Source organism: Pleurodeles waltl, chromosome 4_2 (assembly GCF_031143425.1).
Source record: "Pleurodeles waltl isolate 20211129_DDA chromosome 4_2, aPleWal1.hap1.20221129, whole genome shotgun sequence".
Classification (NCBI taxonomy): Eukaryota; Metazoa; Chordata; class Amphibia; order Caudata; family Salamandridae; genus Pleurodeles; species Pleurodeles waltl.
In genome coordinates this window covers 682,388,729-682,405,681 of record NC_090443.1, presented here as the reverse complement: position 1 = coordinate 682,405,681, position 16,953 = coordinate 682,388,729, and the positions used below count along the sequence as shown (strand labels likewise).

The 16,953-nt window shown below is 40.3% G+C and overlaps 1 protein-coding gene and 1 long non-coding RNA gene across 2 annotated transcripts in view; one reads left to right on the top strand and one right to left on the bottom strand.

The window, feature by feature from the left end:
• The window catches only part of COL24A1 (collagen type XXIV alpha 1 chain), a 713,151-nt gene that overhangs the window by 251,620 nt on the left and 444,578 nt on the right, over positions 1-16,953 (bottom strand). The window contains exon 24 of the mRNA XM_069232264.1: positions 12,315-12,359. Within this exon, the coding sequence (XP_069088365.1) occupies positions 12,315-12,359 (45 nt within the window). The remainder of the gene's footprint in view (positions 1-12,314; positions 12,360-16,953) is intronic.
• LOC138293185 (uncharacterized) overlaps positions 1-16,953 on the top strand; it is a 270,652-nt gene that overhangs the window by 139,052 nt on the left and 114,647 nt on the right. The window lies entirely within an intron of this gene.

Sequence of the window (16,953 nt, the reverse complement as noted above, 5' to 3'; positions counted from 1 at the left end):
ATGCCAACTGTTTAAAACTTATTTTAATTTACTGGCCATCTGCTGTCAGTACTTTAAAGTGTCTGGTAACTTAGAAATCGAGGAAGGGAAATTTAATGTATTCTTCCTGTATGTTTTGCTCCTGGGACTGTAGAAGTGGCTCCATTGGCAATAAAAGACTGATTGAAGATACTTGTTACAATATTTAGAAGCAGGTTAAACTATTCCTATGGTTTATTGAAATTGTAGAGACAGGATCCTTCACACTGCACTTCAAGAGCAGATTATACTCCTTCATCCTTGTTCAGAATTGATCATCCAATCAAATATTTTATACTGACACACTTTGTGTGAGAGAAACTGCTGAGTACACATTTTTCAGTAGAAGGAACTTCCAATGTAATATACCAGTGGTTCCCAACCTTTTGATTTCTGTGGACCCCCACTTTAAAAAAAATGGAACCCAGGGACCCACACTGAATCATCATGGGAATCCGGGGACCCCCGCCTGAGTCATTACTGGAAGCTGGGGACCTAATTTGTCAATATTTGTTCATATTTTTTAATTTTCTAGGCTCTCGTGGACCCCCTGAGAAGGCTTCGCGGACCCCCAGGGGTCCCCGGACCACAGGATGGGAACCACTGTAATATACCATTTAGAAAACAGAAAATGATGAGGAGAGGTAAAGAGTAATTACAAATGACAAAGAAGGTTGAAGAAGACTGAGGAGCAAAAGCAGTTTCTGCATAAGCTGTTAACCAGCAACTTAATGTGTTTTGATATTCACAGTGATGTTAGTGCTGGAAGCCATCAGTGCTAAAACTTACTAAGGCATCTGTGACGTCATGCGTAACAAGTATGAAGTCATTTATAAAGCACTGGGGAGAAATATGGTTGTTTTGATCTATATCTTTCTAATGTCTTTAGTAAATTGAAGTGAAAACACAACATACAACACTTTATTCCTGAATATTGTTTTAAAAGATATATTGAGTCATTACTGCAGCATTTTGTATTTTATTATTATTAATAATACTTTAATACCTACTAAATTCCATAAGAAAAACACGGAGCTCAGAGTTCTACTACAAACCACGTGGGAAATGAAAATAGATTGCTATTTTAGAATTTCTGCAATGATCAGCAAAAAAATCTGAAAAATATGCACAGATTTACAAATGCATCTCAATTACTCTTTTTCATTGTGTTATAAAAACCAAATGGAGTAAAACCTTTTTTAAAGAAACTTTTGAATGGCTATACTTTTTAATAGTGGTTTATTAAACACCCACAGGCAAGATACAGGAAGGCTTACCATAATCTAAAAAGGAAACACATCTTGCATTGCATTTCTTTTACTACGTATCCACCATATCTATATCACCAGCGTTCAGGGATATAAAAATTGTGGTTAAGTTATGATTGTAAAATGTATTATCTACCTCTCTGTGTTGAAAAATGGCTGAAAATGTGATGGCGAATATATACTTAAAAATAAAGAACATTGAGCAACCGATGTAAGCTGATGATGTCAACATTCACAATAGTCTCCTCTGCTCTAATCTTTGGCTACTGAACCCAGTAGGAATGGCCACACTCAGGCCATGTTCAATGTTGTGTAGGTATTTACAAAGCAAGGATGAATTGTTCCACTCTCTCCAGTTCAATTTCTCCATTATTTTTGTATGTCTTTGCAGACCAGCAGCTTTCAATCATTTAAACACAAATATTTTGACACTGTGTGTTTTCAGTCAATCTGGGGTCTACACACCATCACTGAATCTTGCAGTTTCATCTGTTACCAACTGATCTTTTGTGTGACCATCCTTCTTGGTCCCACCACTTAGGTCCATGGACAGAAAAATATACTCACTTTTGTATCTTGCTTTTTCAAAGCAGCTTGCTTCATGATATTTTTTTGTTCTGGGTGTTTGGGGTCCAATAACCTTTTTGGTTCTGGCATTTTTTTAGGTCTGCAGAGTAAGCAATATCATCTCTAATTCTGAATGGTACAGGGGGCTCAGATGCTCTTCAAAGGATTCTTGCACAATAGCAGTTAAATGATCATTTGTCAGCACAGAAGGAAGCCCTAGACACACATGACCGAACATCGTCATGTATTATACAGGCTTTCCATTTTAGAGTCTAGGAGTAAGGCAGCCAAGACTACCCTTTGTTTATGGGTTTTCAGGGCCCTCATCTGGTTCTCTATTGCATAAATATTCTCTCTTGTTTCAATAAAATAGAAACGTGTTGCTTCAAATATTCCCTCCTCTCCAACTCCCAGGATTTGGGATCTACTTTTTTTCCATCCTGTGCTCCACTATTTCACCTATTTCTTGCATGTGATAACTTTCTGGAGATTGGTGACCAGAGAGTTCATAATTTCCATCTGAATCCTTTCAGGTTAACCAGCTCCTCATTAGTGTTCCTCCCTTCCTCTGCTTTCAGGGCTGAGGTTTAACATGCCTTATTTCTCAATCACAGTAGTTTTTCTCTGGAGACCAAGCTTTTCCTGGCTCTCTCATTCGTTTCTTTAAGCAATCAGAATCAGAAAAATATTTGATTCCTGTTGACACTGCCACCATCTCCCTGGAAGACCCCTCAGTCACTCATTACTCCTTTTAGCCCGACTGTTCCCCAGCCCAGTGTACTGTCATCATATTTGGATGCCCTGATATTTTCAATATGGTGGAGGCTGAGTTCATGAACACTATTTTCTCCAGATTGGTGTATCCGCATGGAAGCCAAGAAATTGCTACCTTCTCACTCAATGTGCATTACACCCACTATGCTGCATTTTTACTCACTGGTCGTTGATGGGAGGCTCCCTCTTCTCTTAATTTGCCAACCTTCCAAGGCAATCTTTCCACCTAACTTCATGTTTATATATCCATTCCTATTACTTCAGGGACCCGCTGTAATATAGGAGCTGGGCTGCTGCTGGAAAATTGTGATCAAGCTCTGCGCTCCCCAGAAGCAGCCTACTTTGTGCTTTCTAGTTCTAGTACCATTTTTAAATGATTTAAACTTTCAGGCCAGATGCTAACACTTTTGTTCACTGACAGAGCTATTAATCACATGTCATGTGGGCTATGTACAAGCCACTTATTAGGTGGTTTTATCACTTGCATTATTAAGCTTTAAGACAAAATTAGAGGAGATATTCATACTGTTTAAATACTATTGTCAGACTAGTGGAAAACTGCTACGGCTGCCATGCCAAATGATGATTATTTCTTCATTTTCTGCAAAGATATCTCAACAAAATGTAGTTATTTAGCCAATAAGAAAGTTGGAGCATTATGAGCTTACAAAATATTTTATATGCCTACTAAAGTACATCCTGCTTCTTATAATGGGCCACTGGATATCTCCCAGACCAAATCAGTACTTCTGCATAAAACACTAACTTCCCAGCACACTAATGCACAAATAGGAACATTAAAAACCTTTCTAAATAACTTGTCTGGTACTCCCTGTGAAGTGTAAGCAGTCTCTGCCTATGGCCTCAACCGTTGTTGGCTATATTCCATTGTGAACGTCGTTGAAATGTCCGTACATACTTAGTACCAAATTGTCAAAGTAAATAGTTGTGACAAAGGACTCTCAACTAATTCAAGACTGAAACATTATTGACTGAGTCGGCTTAAGATGGCCCATATTTTTATGGGCATACGTAAGGTGTCTATTGCATAAACTTAAGTAAGTATGAAAATTATGCTACACCTTTTGTGACTTGTGTACTGCAGTCTAAGGGCTTCGCTCTAGCACTCCTTGAAGTTTCATTTATAAAACTGGAAGGAAAATGTTACCTACCCAGTAGACATCTGTTTGTGGCATGTAGTGCTGTGGATTCATATGCTTTGCATAAGTCCACCATCTAGTGTTGGGTCCGGAGTGTTACAAGTTGTTTTTGTTCAAACAATGTTTTGGAGTCACAAGATCAAATGACTCCTCCTCTCAGTGATACAGCTCATGGGCATCAAGTCCTTTGTTAGACTGTTTTCCAGCAAGCGGGTGAGATAAAGAGTGTATAAAGAGTAAAGAAAAAGAGGTGTCTATGCAGTGTATATCCATATATCCAATACTTACATGAAAATGCAATTGCTACGTCTACAGGCATCTGGGGAGGAGGGAGAGCGCATTTGCATCTACAGCACTATATGCCATGCAATGAACAGATGTCTATTGGGTAAGTAACATTTTCAGTTCAATGGCATGTGTGGCTGTAGATACACATGCTTTGCATAGGCTGTAAGGCAGTCTCTCCAAGTAAGCGGTGGCTAGCGCGGTGGCTAGCCTGTAGGAGTTGGAGTTGCTTGAAAAAGTTCTAAGTACTGCTTGGTCAACATTGGCTTGTTGTTGTGCACAAACATCTACACAACAGTGTTTGGTAAATGTGTGTGGTGTAGACCAACTAGCAGCTTTACATATGTCCGCTATAGGGATGTTACCTATAAAAGCCATAGAAGCACCTTTCTTTCTGGTGGAATGGGCTCTAGGGGTGATAAGTAACTGTGGTTTGGCTTTGGCATAGCAAGCTTGAATACATTTGAGTATCCACCTGGCTAGACCATTTTTTGATACTGGGTAACCTTTATGAGGTTTAAAAAATGCTACAAAAAGTTGTTTAGATTTCCTAACCTGCTTGGTCCTGTCAATATAATACATAAGAGACCTTCATACATCTAGTGTGCAATGAGCTCTCTCTACAACTGAGTCTGGTTGGGGGAAAAATGGTAATTCAATTGATTGATTGATGTGAAATTGTGAAACTACCTTTGGAAGAAATTTAAGGTTTGTGTGGGGAACTGCCCTATTTTTGTGTAATTGGAAAAATGGTTCTTCTATAGTTAGGGTCTGGAGTTCACGGACCCATCTTAGAGAAGTGATCGCCACTTAAAAAGCTACTTTCCATGAAAGGAATTGTAAGGTGCAAGCATGCATAGGCTCAAAATGTGGACTCATGAGCCTAGTAAGTACAATATTAAAATTCCAGGATGGTGCTGGAGGAAGCCTGGGTGAAATGACTCCTTTGAGGCCTTCTAAGAAGGCTTTGATAACTGGAATTCGAAATAAAGAGATATGTTATCTGTTTTGGAGGTAAGCAGCTATAGCTGCTAAATGAAGACAAATGGATGAGTATGCTAGATTTGCCTTTTGCAAATGCAGCAAAAAAACAATGTCTTGGACTGAAGCTTTGAGTGGGTTAATGTGTTTAGGCATACAATAGAATACAAAATGTTTCCATTTTGCAGCATAACACTGTCTGGTTGTAGGTTAATGTGCCTCTTTAAGAATGGCCAGGCTTTCTGGCAGTACATTTAAATAACCAAACTCTATGTCTTCAGGAGCCATATCACCAGGTTGAGCGTTTTGGGGTCTGGATGCCTGATCTCACCTTGATTTTGAGTGAGAAGGTCTGGCATGTTGGGGAGTTTCTCGTGAAGACCTATGGACAGATCCAGAAGTGTTGTAAACCAAGGTTGACATGCCCATGTGGGATCTACAAGGATCATGGTGAGTGAGGTTTGTCTCACTTTGTGCGCTAGAGACGGCATGAGTGGGAGAGATGGAAAAGTGAAAGCAAATATACCTGACCAATTCATCCATAGACCATTGCCCTTGGACTGAGGGTGTGGGTTTCTGGACACAAAGTTTTGGCATTTTGTATTTTCTGCTGTGGCAAGAAGATCTATTTGCGGTGTTCCCCACTTTAGAATGTCTGGACTTTGTGGGTGGAGTTCCTATTTGTGGACTGTGCTGCATCCTGCTGAGGAGGTCTGCAAATTTATTGTCCAAGCCAGGGAGATACCCTGACACTAAGTGAATGTGGTGGTGAATTTCCCATTTCCATATTGCTTGAGCAAGATGGGACAACTGAGAAGAATGTGTCCCTCCCTGTTATTGCAGATAATACCAGGTTGTCATGTTGTCTGAATGGACTAGAACCACTTTGTGGGAGAGCTGTGGAAGAAAGCCTTCATTGCTAGGAAAACTGCTTGAAGTTCTAAGTAATTGATATGTGAAGGTTGTTGAATGAAATCCCACAGACCTCGTATTGTGAGTTTGTTGAGGTGAGCTCCTCAACCTGTCTGTGATGCATCTGTAGTCGTAGTGACCTGAGGCACAGGGTCCAGAAAGGGCCACCCCTTGGACAGATTGGTGGGGTTCCACCATTGCAGAGAGAGGTGAGTCTGGTGGTCCAACAGCACTAGATCTTGGTGACGACCCTGTGACAGACAACCGATGAGGCAGATATTGCTGTAGGGGATGCATGTGCAGTCTGGCATGAGGTATGATGGCAATGCAAGATACCATAATCCTAAAAGCTGCATCACTGTCATCGCTGTGTAAGTGTGGTCTTCCTGTAACTAGGAAATTAAAGTTTGAAAAGTTTGAACTCAAGCTGGATTTGGATATGCTAATCCTGTCTGCACATTGAGCACTGCTCCTAGATAAGGCTGTATCTATAAAGGGTGAAGATGGGATTTGAGAAAGTTGATTGTGAATCCCTAAGTGTGAATGAGATCCACTATGATCTGAATGCGATACTGGCAGTGTTGTAACATATTAGCTTTGATGAGCCAATTGTCCAAGTAATGGAAGACATGAATGTGTTGATGTCTGAGATATGTGGGAACTACTGCTAGACATTTTGTGAAGACCCTAGGAGCAGTGGTAACCCAAAAGGGAAAACTTTGAACTGATAATGTTTTCCTGCAATTACAAATCTGAGATATTTGCAATGTGCTGGATGAATGGTAATATGAAAACTTTGAACTGATAATGTTTTCCTGCAATTACAAATCTGAGATATTTGCAATGTGCTGGATGAATGGTAATATGAAAGTAATTGTCATTTAGATCGAAAGCTGTCACAAAGTCGCCTTGCTGTAACAGTCAAATGACATCTGAGAGTGACCATATGGGAATACTGTGAGAGAATGTAGAGATGTAGTGGTCTGAGATCTAGACCTTCCTTTCTTTGGTCTAAGTAAGTATAGGGAGTATACTCCTGCCCCCTGCTGTAAGAAGGGGACTGGTTCTGTAGCCCCTTTCAGAAGAAGGGATTGAACCTCTTCCTGAAGAAGAGTAAGATGTTCTTGTGAGAATTTGTGAGTGTGAGGCGGAATGTTTGGTGGAGTGGAAGTGAGTTCCAGACAGTAACCATGTAGGATAATTGAGAGAACCCACTGGTCTGTGGTGATATCGCACTACTGTGGGTATAAATGTTTGAGTCATCACCCTACAGGAGAGGTGTGAGGTGGTGGAAGGTGTAAATAGTCACTGGTGTGCAGTGGAGGCAGATCCTCTGGAAGTGGATGGCTTTCCTCTGCCCTTGTTGTTTGCACCTCTGTAGAATCATCTAAAGGAACCTCTATTGTAGAAATGGGAACATTGTTGGTTTTGAGAGGTGGAAGGCTCAGCAGAGGATGGTTTGAAGCCTCCCCTGACTTGTGGCTGGAGAAAATTCCCACGTTGCGTGGTGGTGAGTAATGCCCCCATAGCCTTTGCTGTCTATGAGTATTTTTAAGTTTTTCTACGGTGTTGTCTTGACCAAATAAGTGTTCCCTATCAAATGGCATGTTGAGGACTGGCTGTTGTATTTCTGGCTTGAATCCTGAACACCTAAGCCAAGCGTGCCTGCGTGTAATGACACTTGTGTTAATACCATGTGCTGTGGTATCTGCGGCATCAGTTGCACACCTGATAGAATTATTAGAGATGGTTTGACCCTCTGAAACTATCTCTTGTGCCCTTTTGCGATGTTCCTCTGGAAGGCACTGGAGGAGATCCTTGGTTTCGTCCCAATGGGCCCTGTCATATCGAGCTAAAAGTGCCTGTGAATTGGTGGTACACCAATGATTGCCAGCTTGCGCAGCCACTCTTTTTCCTGCTGCATCTAGTTTTTTACTTTCTATATCAGAAGGTGTTGTATCTTCTGTGGATTAACTATGAGCACAGGAGGGATTTTAGCTGGTATAAATAAAGGATCTGTAGGTGCAGCCTTGTATTTCTTACCCATCCTTTGGGTGATAACCCAAGACTTTACAGGTTCTTTAAAAATATCATTGGCATGTCTAAGCATGCCTGGCCACATGGGTAAAAACTGACTCTATGTGTGGTAGTGAGAGTGTTGAAGAGGGAGTCCTTTTCAACAGGGTCAGTGTGCAGCTGGACATTGTGGTATGTGGCTGCCCTTGCTATGACCTGCTGATATGATGTTGTGTCTTCAGATGGTGATGTTCGTGCTGGATATGTCTGGGTCATTTGGCAGGATGGTATATGAATCCCTTGGGTCTATGTCCTGTGGCATGTTACCCAAATCATATCCTTGAAGTGGTGGTGAACCCTGAGGTGAAAGCTGTGGTGTAGGAGAATAGGGAAGCGGTGGAGGAGTAGAAGAAAGCACTGGCGAGTGTGGTGGAGAAAGCGGAGGTTGAACTGGAGCCTTGTCCTAGGAGACCTTTTTAGGGGGAGGAGCAGTATCCAAGGCCTCTTCAAAGGTGAGCTTCCTTCTGAATGGAATAGGGGGAGAAGCAATTATTCTCCCAGTTCCTTTTTTAATATGGAGTTGGCGCTGACAATCGTCCATTACTTCTAAGATGGACTCCACTAGTAAAGCTGTTTCGGAGGAATAACTGCAGTTTTTAGAAGGCAGAGTCTTAGGTTCCGAAATTTTCAGAGCCGAAGTCTTGTGTCGACTCTGAAGTGGTTGCAGAGGGCATTTTGCTTGGTGCCGAAGCGCTCGGCTTAACAGATCTTCTGAATTCTAAGACTGCCTGGGATGTAGATGAGCCAAAGTTCGCTGCTTAAGACGTCTTGGCTGTCCCTGATGCCGAGCCAGAGGGCGGGGCACCCGAAGGGGATTTTCGGATCAGACAAAAAGGCAATGGCATTCTGGCGACCTGCTTCTAGGGCTTCTTTTAAATCTTTCTGTAGGGCGTAGGGGCTGTTCTACTCATGGTTGCGTGAGGGTGCCTGGCTGGCTCTTGATGTCAGATTGGACGTCAAACTATAAATCTTCGATGGAGGAGGCCTCGTCGTGTTCTGGCTCCTCCTGCGCGTGTTCTTCCCCAAAGATATCCGGAGTGTCATCTGGTGTTTTGGATGCCATCTTTCACCAACAAGGTCTTCGGTCCCAGAGCGACTTCTTGGACCAAAAAGAACAACAGCCATAGCAGGTTTGTTCATTGTGATCCGGGGAGAGACACAAATTACACACCAGATGTCAGGCACTGTGGGGAAATTTCCAGTGGCATCAAGGGCAAAAGCAAAATTGATTACATTCCATTAGCCCTGCATAGTCCCACAGCATGTGGAAGATCAGGCCAGAGACTATGTGCGGATGCCCCGAAGGGTGGTAAGCCGGCTCCCGGTGCGGAAATTCGGACTGACCGTGACATATATAACAAACTTGATTGAATTACAGTACCGGCACTGAAAGAAAGACAGAAGAGAACAGTTCGGAGTAGATAGAGCCGTGGAAATACCAGAGCAAGAGGAACACACGTCCGAACCTGACGGAGGAGAGAAAACAATCAAACAAAGGACTTAATGCCCATTCGCAGTACCACTGAGAGGAGAAGTCACTTGATCTTGTGACTCGCAAACATTCTGCAAACAAAAACAACTTGTTACACTCCAGACCAAACCCTAGATGCCAGACTTATGCAAAGCATGTTTATCTACAGCCACACATGCCATTGAACATTCATTTTCTTCTGTACAACAATCACAACTCTATTGTTTAATTGCGTTGTTTCTAAATTCACAGGAAACATGGATCTCATTTGTAAAAAATAATAAAATCATATTTCAAATCATCAATGGATTGGTTGTACATATGCTTATGATCAACAATTTGGCTTCCACATTATGTAAAACAGCATGTGTAAGGTTTCCAAAATAACCATCCACATTCCTGTGGAACTATATCAATGTAATCTCCTCTGCATCTACGCCAGTGCTTATATTTAGTACAAGGCATATAGATAAAAAAACATAGGGCCCAGTGTACAAAGTTTCCATTTACAAAAAGTGATTGCAAATTGAGACTTCTTTGCAAGTTTACTAATAGCTCCGTTCCCATAATTCTGATTCTTAGTGGGTCGCAATCTGACCTATTGTATTAATATTTATGCGATAGTTTGTAAATTGCGATGCATACGACCACCCTGTCTGTAGTTATAGTTATAAAACAACAACTTTTTTTTAAATGCAGGACATTTTCCCTAAAGGAACTGGGGCTGCATTAAAAAAAGAAAAGATTTGTTTGGTTGTTTGTTTCAGAGTTGGGTGTAGTCCGATGTTTTTTTGTTTTATATTAACTAAATAATGGATTGGAATGCGAATAGGACCTACTTTGAGTTGTTGATAAACATTCAATGTTTTCCAACTGGATTTCGTTTGCAAAACATGGATATATCTGTTAAAGTACTCTTAGGTCACTGTTTGCTATGACAGGTTATGTGTTTTCTTCTAAAAATTAAAATAAATAAATTAAGAAAAACAAACTGCTATTTGGAAATGCTTCGCTAAACAAGCCCCAGCCATGTAGCAGTTCATTATGGGTTCCTAAAACCATTTTTGCTCTTCGGTAACCTTTTAGAGAATCGCAAAATGGGGTTAGCATTTAACAAATATGCACACCCTCTTATTTTGCCAATCGCAGTCTTTGCAACTACAACATTGCTTTGTACGTCAGGCCTGAGGTCTCATCTCTAAAATAGTTTTCTGTATCCTGATCATTCGGATTCAGTTTCCTAGACTAATTTCGGTAGATGCTGCAATGTCTTCAATGTATTCAAAGTTGTTTAGCTCTTCTGGGTCCTAAAACATCTCATGGAAATTAGTTGGTCTCAGCAAAACAGTTCACATATGTGTTTTGTATGTTGAAGAATGACCCATGAAGATGAATTTGCAAATCAGTAAAGAGTACCACACATTTAAAGGTGAGGCAATGGATACGAAATCAATTTCGTATCCATTGCCGGTGCCGGTTTTTATATGGAGAAGGACGCGTTTCTTGGCATGTCATTGGTTTCTATAGATTAAGAACACATCCAATTATTATAAACAACAAAATGGTTTGTTTTGTACTGCTGCGCTCTATCTGAATGCCTTGAGAAAGCCCCGGCTTACTGCCTTTTTGGGGCGAAACACGTGTTGGCTGATCCTTCTGTGCCGTTGCTACCGACTCATCATTGATGTTACCTATTTTGGAATCCATTTGTTCTACCTACTAATCAAAATAAACAAGGAACTAGTGGATCAACTATGATGTAATCTTGTTCACCTCATTTCTCATCCAACTTATAGTATTTGGACTTTTACGGCAAAGACATTGTTCTAGAGGGACTTTCCCACAATTCCAGTTTATATATTTGTACCCTTGGAGGACCTGGGTCCATGTCCTCCGGTAAAGTCCCCATATACTATTTAAATATACCAATTAGGCAATCTATACAGGAAGTTAGTGCCTTGGACCCTCTCCTTCCATTGGAGTTCGTTTTGTATGCAAGTAGATCAAAATCTGAGCCGCTGTGCTGCTCCATAACAAAGAACCATTGCCTACATTTGTCCCATCCAGACAATGGTACCCATACCTCAACGTAAAGAACCAAAGGGATGTCGCCCATAAACGTAGATTTGCATATCCTGTCCAATTTGAATGCAATGTGTGATGTTACAGGTGTCACCATTGAGACTGGTGCAGTTCAGGAAGGATGGTGTATATCTAAGGGCATTTCTAATTTTACATGAATTTATATTTGCCACTTAAGCAAGTGAAAGATGTGCTGCCCTCTTTGTTAACTTTCCACAAATACTAACCTTTCTTATTTTATGTTTTTAAACAGATAGTAACTACCTGGTGAAACATAGCCTTAAACTTGCCCGAAGGGCAGGCCAAAACGAAAATATAATTAGAGAAGCCTTCTTTTCAAAAGATGGAGAAGGACATCTCTGGTAAACAAAGGTAAAGGCAAGGAGGAGCAGCCCTTTGAGTAAATGATGTAACTAAAAGTCTGAAAAGCAAACCGGGCATCATTAGGCCAAAGTGCATTGTAGGATCATTATGGTGCATTTGGTGACAAGAAACGGGTCTGTTTCATATGACAGGAGGGACACATAAACACGTTAGACTGAGATCAAATTACACCCATGTCTTCAAGCATTTGCAGGAACTTGATTATACAATGTATAAAAAACACAGCCACAATAAAAGTGAAGAGACATATAATTTACCAACAGGGAAATATATACTTCTGTGCTGTAAGCATTACAACATATGGTATGGATGCAATTGAAAAAATCTTAAGCTTACTGCTTCACCAATTTTTCCAACATTTCCTGGATCTCCGACCTCCCCCTGTTTAACAAAGAACAGGAACAAAGTGAGCTCATTTATGCTTCAGATGTATGCAGTTCTGGCTTACTATTCAATGGCAACTTCAGATTTGTTGTGCTTATAGCTGTTGTTTTGAAAAGATGCCCAACAGATATCACTTCAACTCATTATTTGTGTATGTACATACGTTAACAAGGGAAAGCAAGCACCGAAGAAAGAGCTGGCACCACATCCTTACACTGTACCACCAACGGAGGGTCTGTTTTAGATTTCGGGGTTAGCGTTGTGACGAAGTAACCCCTCCACTGAGATCTACATCAGGACCTTAATGTGAATAAACTAAGAGTTAAAAGGTCAGATCAAAAAATATTTTTGCCTGACGCTGTTCGTGTTCTCAGTGACAAGTTAAGGTAGATCTTGGTGCGAACACCTTCGGCCACTGTATTGTGAAAGTAGGTTTCTGAGGACTATAAGGTCTGACAAGACTGGGCATATTTGTCGTGTGGCAGCTTGATGTGGTGCTTAGGTGTTCTGTTGTTTTTGTGCAGCTGTTTTTTTGTGCTACATTACTGCAATGTGAGGTTGGCGTGTTCTGACTTATGTTGTGTTATGCCCTATTATGGTTTAATTGTGATGGTGTGTTGCTTTGTGTATGTTGTTTCTTTAGATATGTCAAGAAATGTTGCTGTTTCCAGGTTAAAGAACATCTGCTTTAAACCTCCAGTGACAAGCAATCATTTGTCACTGGGTATGGTAGTAAAATTGCACTGCTCCAACTCTTTAGCTATTTAATTTAAGATATCACTCAGCCCACAACTGCAGCAGAAAGGTTGTCCAATTAGCAATGGCAGTGCTTACCACATGTGATACATTGCACTGTGTTATCGTATATCCCGGTGATCCCTAACCCCCTTCTGCACAGGAAGAGTTACTTCCACTGGATCAGCCTTCAAGGCACTTCTCTATTCTCTCTTACTATCATTAACAGGTATGAGCATTATTGCAAATGTAAGTGTGTCTCATGCTATCGTGAGGGGTACTTCTATGTCCTCTAGAAGTTTGTAACCAAACACAGTTTCATTAATGTAAAAGAAGAACAATGAATTAGCTTTTACACTTTTTTCAAACATTCATTCATTCAGTTTAAGGAAGCACTGTATACACTTTTCACATTTCACACTTATTGCTGAAAAGCAGTGCTCCTAAGGTATTATCATCGGTGACTAACTGTGTCATTAAAATCACAATCTTGTGAACAAGGAAGGTAAAACTAATCTTTGACTTGTTGAAATGATGTCATTGTTGAGTGATACAACCACTTGCAACTAAGAGTTCATAACACACAACTAAGTAAAAATCAAACTACCTAATAGACACACAGTGCACATATAGTAGGACAATGTAGAATGTTTAAGATTAAATGAAAGTGAATTTCCCTATTTTGTACTATGTTGCGAGGATCAAATAAAAGGTAATATAAAGACATTGCTGTTGTATTATGATGAAGCTGCTATTAAAGTATCAGCAAGACTTCTGTTGGGACTTTCAGGGCAGCTGAACAAACCAGGCCAGTTGAAAAATAAATAAAACAAAGCAATGACAATTAAAGTGGCCACATTGATAATCAAAGAGCATCAACAAGACATACAAATAAAAGTGGTAAGTACACAGCAAATGATAAAAAAGAACACAAGCAGGTAATATCTGCTTCAAAGTATCACAGCTAGGAAGCAGGTGGAGAACAGGTTAACAAATACAAAAGTAGCGAAAAAAACATTGACAAAATGGAAGGGAAACATGCTGTCGTAGTTAAGCGCACCTAGTAGAGTGAGAAAGGAGTACTGTTGCCCAAGGCATGGGGGTGGTAGACTAAATATGTTCAAATGGAGAAGTCACTCGATTGATATACAAGAGGTGGTGAAGCCCATGGATCCACACGTTAGAACAACTCTTTATATGTATGCCCTCACCATCTGTAGCTGGAGACATAACTGTTGCAAATTAGCAAATGCTGGTCTGAATAGGAGCGTTTTCAGCTATCTCCAGTGCGGGTTGAGTTACTAATTGAAGGCACTTTCGATTTGAACTTGACTTGCTATTCACAAGGCTCCGAACCATACAAATCTAATGAGAGAGTGCATGAATTGTCTAACTTCCATGATGTCCTAGTCCTGCCATAAATTTAGGGAAGGCAATGCTATGTGGAAGGGCTGGTACCCAAAGCCATTACACCTAGAATAGAAGAGAGGAAATAGGTCCTTAATAACAAATTATTCTTGACTGTCGGGTTGAACAGGATAGGATATTATAAATTGTTCTGCCTATAATACAGAACGAATGCTGGTAGATGGGCACTGATAACACAAAGAAAATGATCAGACTATACAGGTGAGTAAAGGGAATACTGCACTTCTAGACATAGAGAGGACAGTACTATAAAACAACTGAATGCGATGTGAGTGATTGTATTGATCATTGAGAAGTAATGGAGTTCTAGAGAGAGTCCTTATTTAGAGTTTCACAGATGGGGTATTAAGTCAAAACATGACATATATTATGTTCGTCATATTACAAGTGTGACAGGCTACAATATGATTGTAATATGGTTAATCGGGCATCCACCACATTTGTAATGGAGTATCCCAACTACCAAACTCTAAAAGAATGCTCAAAGTTGGTATAGCAAATGGGACATTTTAATATAAAACTCTGTGGAATGTAGGCAGATGCAAGGAGCCTCTCCATTTCTTTGTAGCGAGAGTTAAGATGGGTGTTAAATTCCAAGAAAGTAAACATACAGCCTTGTCCATTCACATATCCCAATGTTTGTTTCTCCTCCTCCACAGAATATGGAAATTTGGCGTTAAAACAGCATATTTTATTTGTCAACTGGATACTGAAAAACAAAGAGGAATGTATAGAAGAGATGTGTTTTCTGCCAATGAGCACCTTTTGATATGTTGGGCACTAGCTTTATTGGGGAAGAAATTAAAAAGTGATATTGTTAAAAAAAACTTGAGTAGCAGAGGTATTTGGGACGCTTTTTAATTTAATAGCAGTGGTCTTGGACTGGAGCCCGGTACTGCTGCTTTAATTCCCAATTTACCCAAGTAAGTTTGACAGCTGGGGTACTGCTGAATGCTCTGTGGTGTTAACAGGATCCCTGTAAACCTGCCTCTAATGCAGATTAAAAAAAAATATGGCATCAGCTACCCAGCTCTACTCTCACCAATAAATGCATCAACCATTAAGTAATATGGCCAATGAAGAGAGGAAAGATAGCTCATAAATGGAGCAGCCTAATATTTCACACTGGATACAGGGGGATATAATCTCTTTTTGACACAGGACTCAGCCAATTGTTCCCCCTTTTAAAATTCTTGAGCATGACTCATCGAAATATATCAATGTAGCTTCTGGAATCCTAAAGGATTACTGACAAATGCAACTTTGCCAAATGTATGTTTTCATTGGGCTACTGAATGAAACTGACTGTGAATGGCATGTCCGTTTCTATGTGCACTAAGGGTCTTGTTCCAATGAAATCATAAAGCACAGAAGCTTGCATACTATTAAATGGTTTTATAAAAACATGAATTATTTTCCCACTGGCACTTAAGTGACACCCACAATAAATTGATGCGCAGAGACTGCTCTGTTCGAAATGAGAATGGGAAATTCAAATTTAGCTGAGAAAGCATTTTAATTGTCAGGATATTTTATTTTGCAGTAGTATGTGGCAACCTTCCAAACTCAGAGTGTGCTATGGAGGCGAGGGGTGTTAACATACTACGTCATGGCTCTTATTTCTCAGAAACTAAACACTAAGCACTTTTAGTGGAGCATATCACAGGATACATATGTCTTCACTGTTACAAACACTTTCATTAATAATTCAATGTACTCGACCACTGGCCCTTATGAAAAAATGGAAAACAATAAAAAAACTGACAATACAAATTGGCCCTAAAAATCCATACACTATAACGGAAACATAAAAATACAATAAAATAATGACATTCATTTAAATGAGTCCCTGATATTCTATAAGGACCTGTTTAATGATTACAATGAACCTTTTGTGTGCGACTTGGTGTTATGAAATACCCATTTTATGCTGGCTTTTTTTGGGCTTCCGGATAGTGTAACAAAGGGGGAATTTCTTGTTGACATATCCCTGACGGAGTAATGAGGACATGGTTGCTGGTGCCCACCTTTGAAAGAAATAATCATTTTTGATTGAGAAATGTAATTCCGAATCCCTGGTCTCTACTGTTCATATTGAAGTTTCAAGCACCGGGTTTAAACACACAGACCAAGAACAAATGGGCATCAAAGAGACATACTGATATACGTGGAAAGTACACTACAAATGACAAAAAAGAACACAAGATGGGAATATATGCTTCAAAGTATCGTAGCTGGGAAAGAACAGGTGAAGAACGGGATTGCAAATACAATAGCTGTGAAAGAGAACATTGCCAAAATGGAAGGGATAACATGCGATGAGTAGAGAAGGGAGTAGTGGTACCCAAGGCAAGGCGATGGAAGACACAATGTGTTTCAATGGAGAGGTCACCGGATGGATATACAGGAGGGTCCAGTGGTGAAGCCC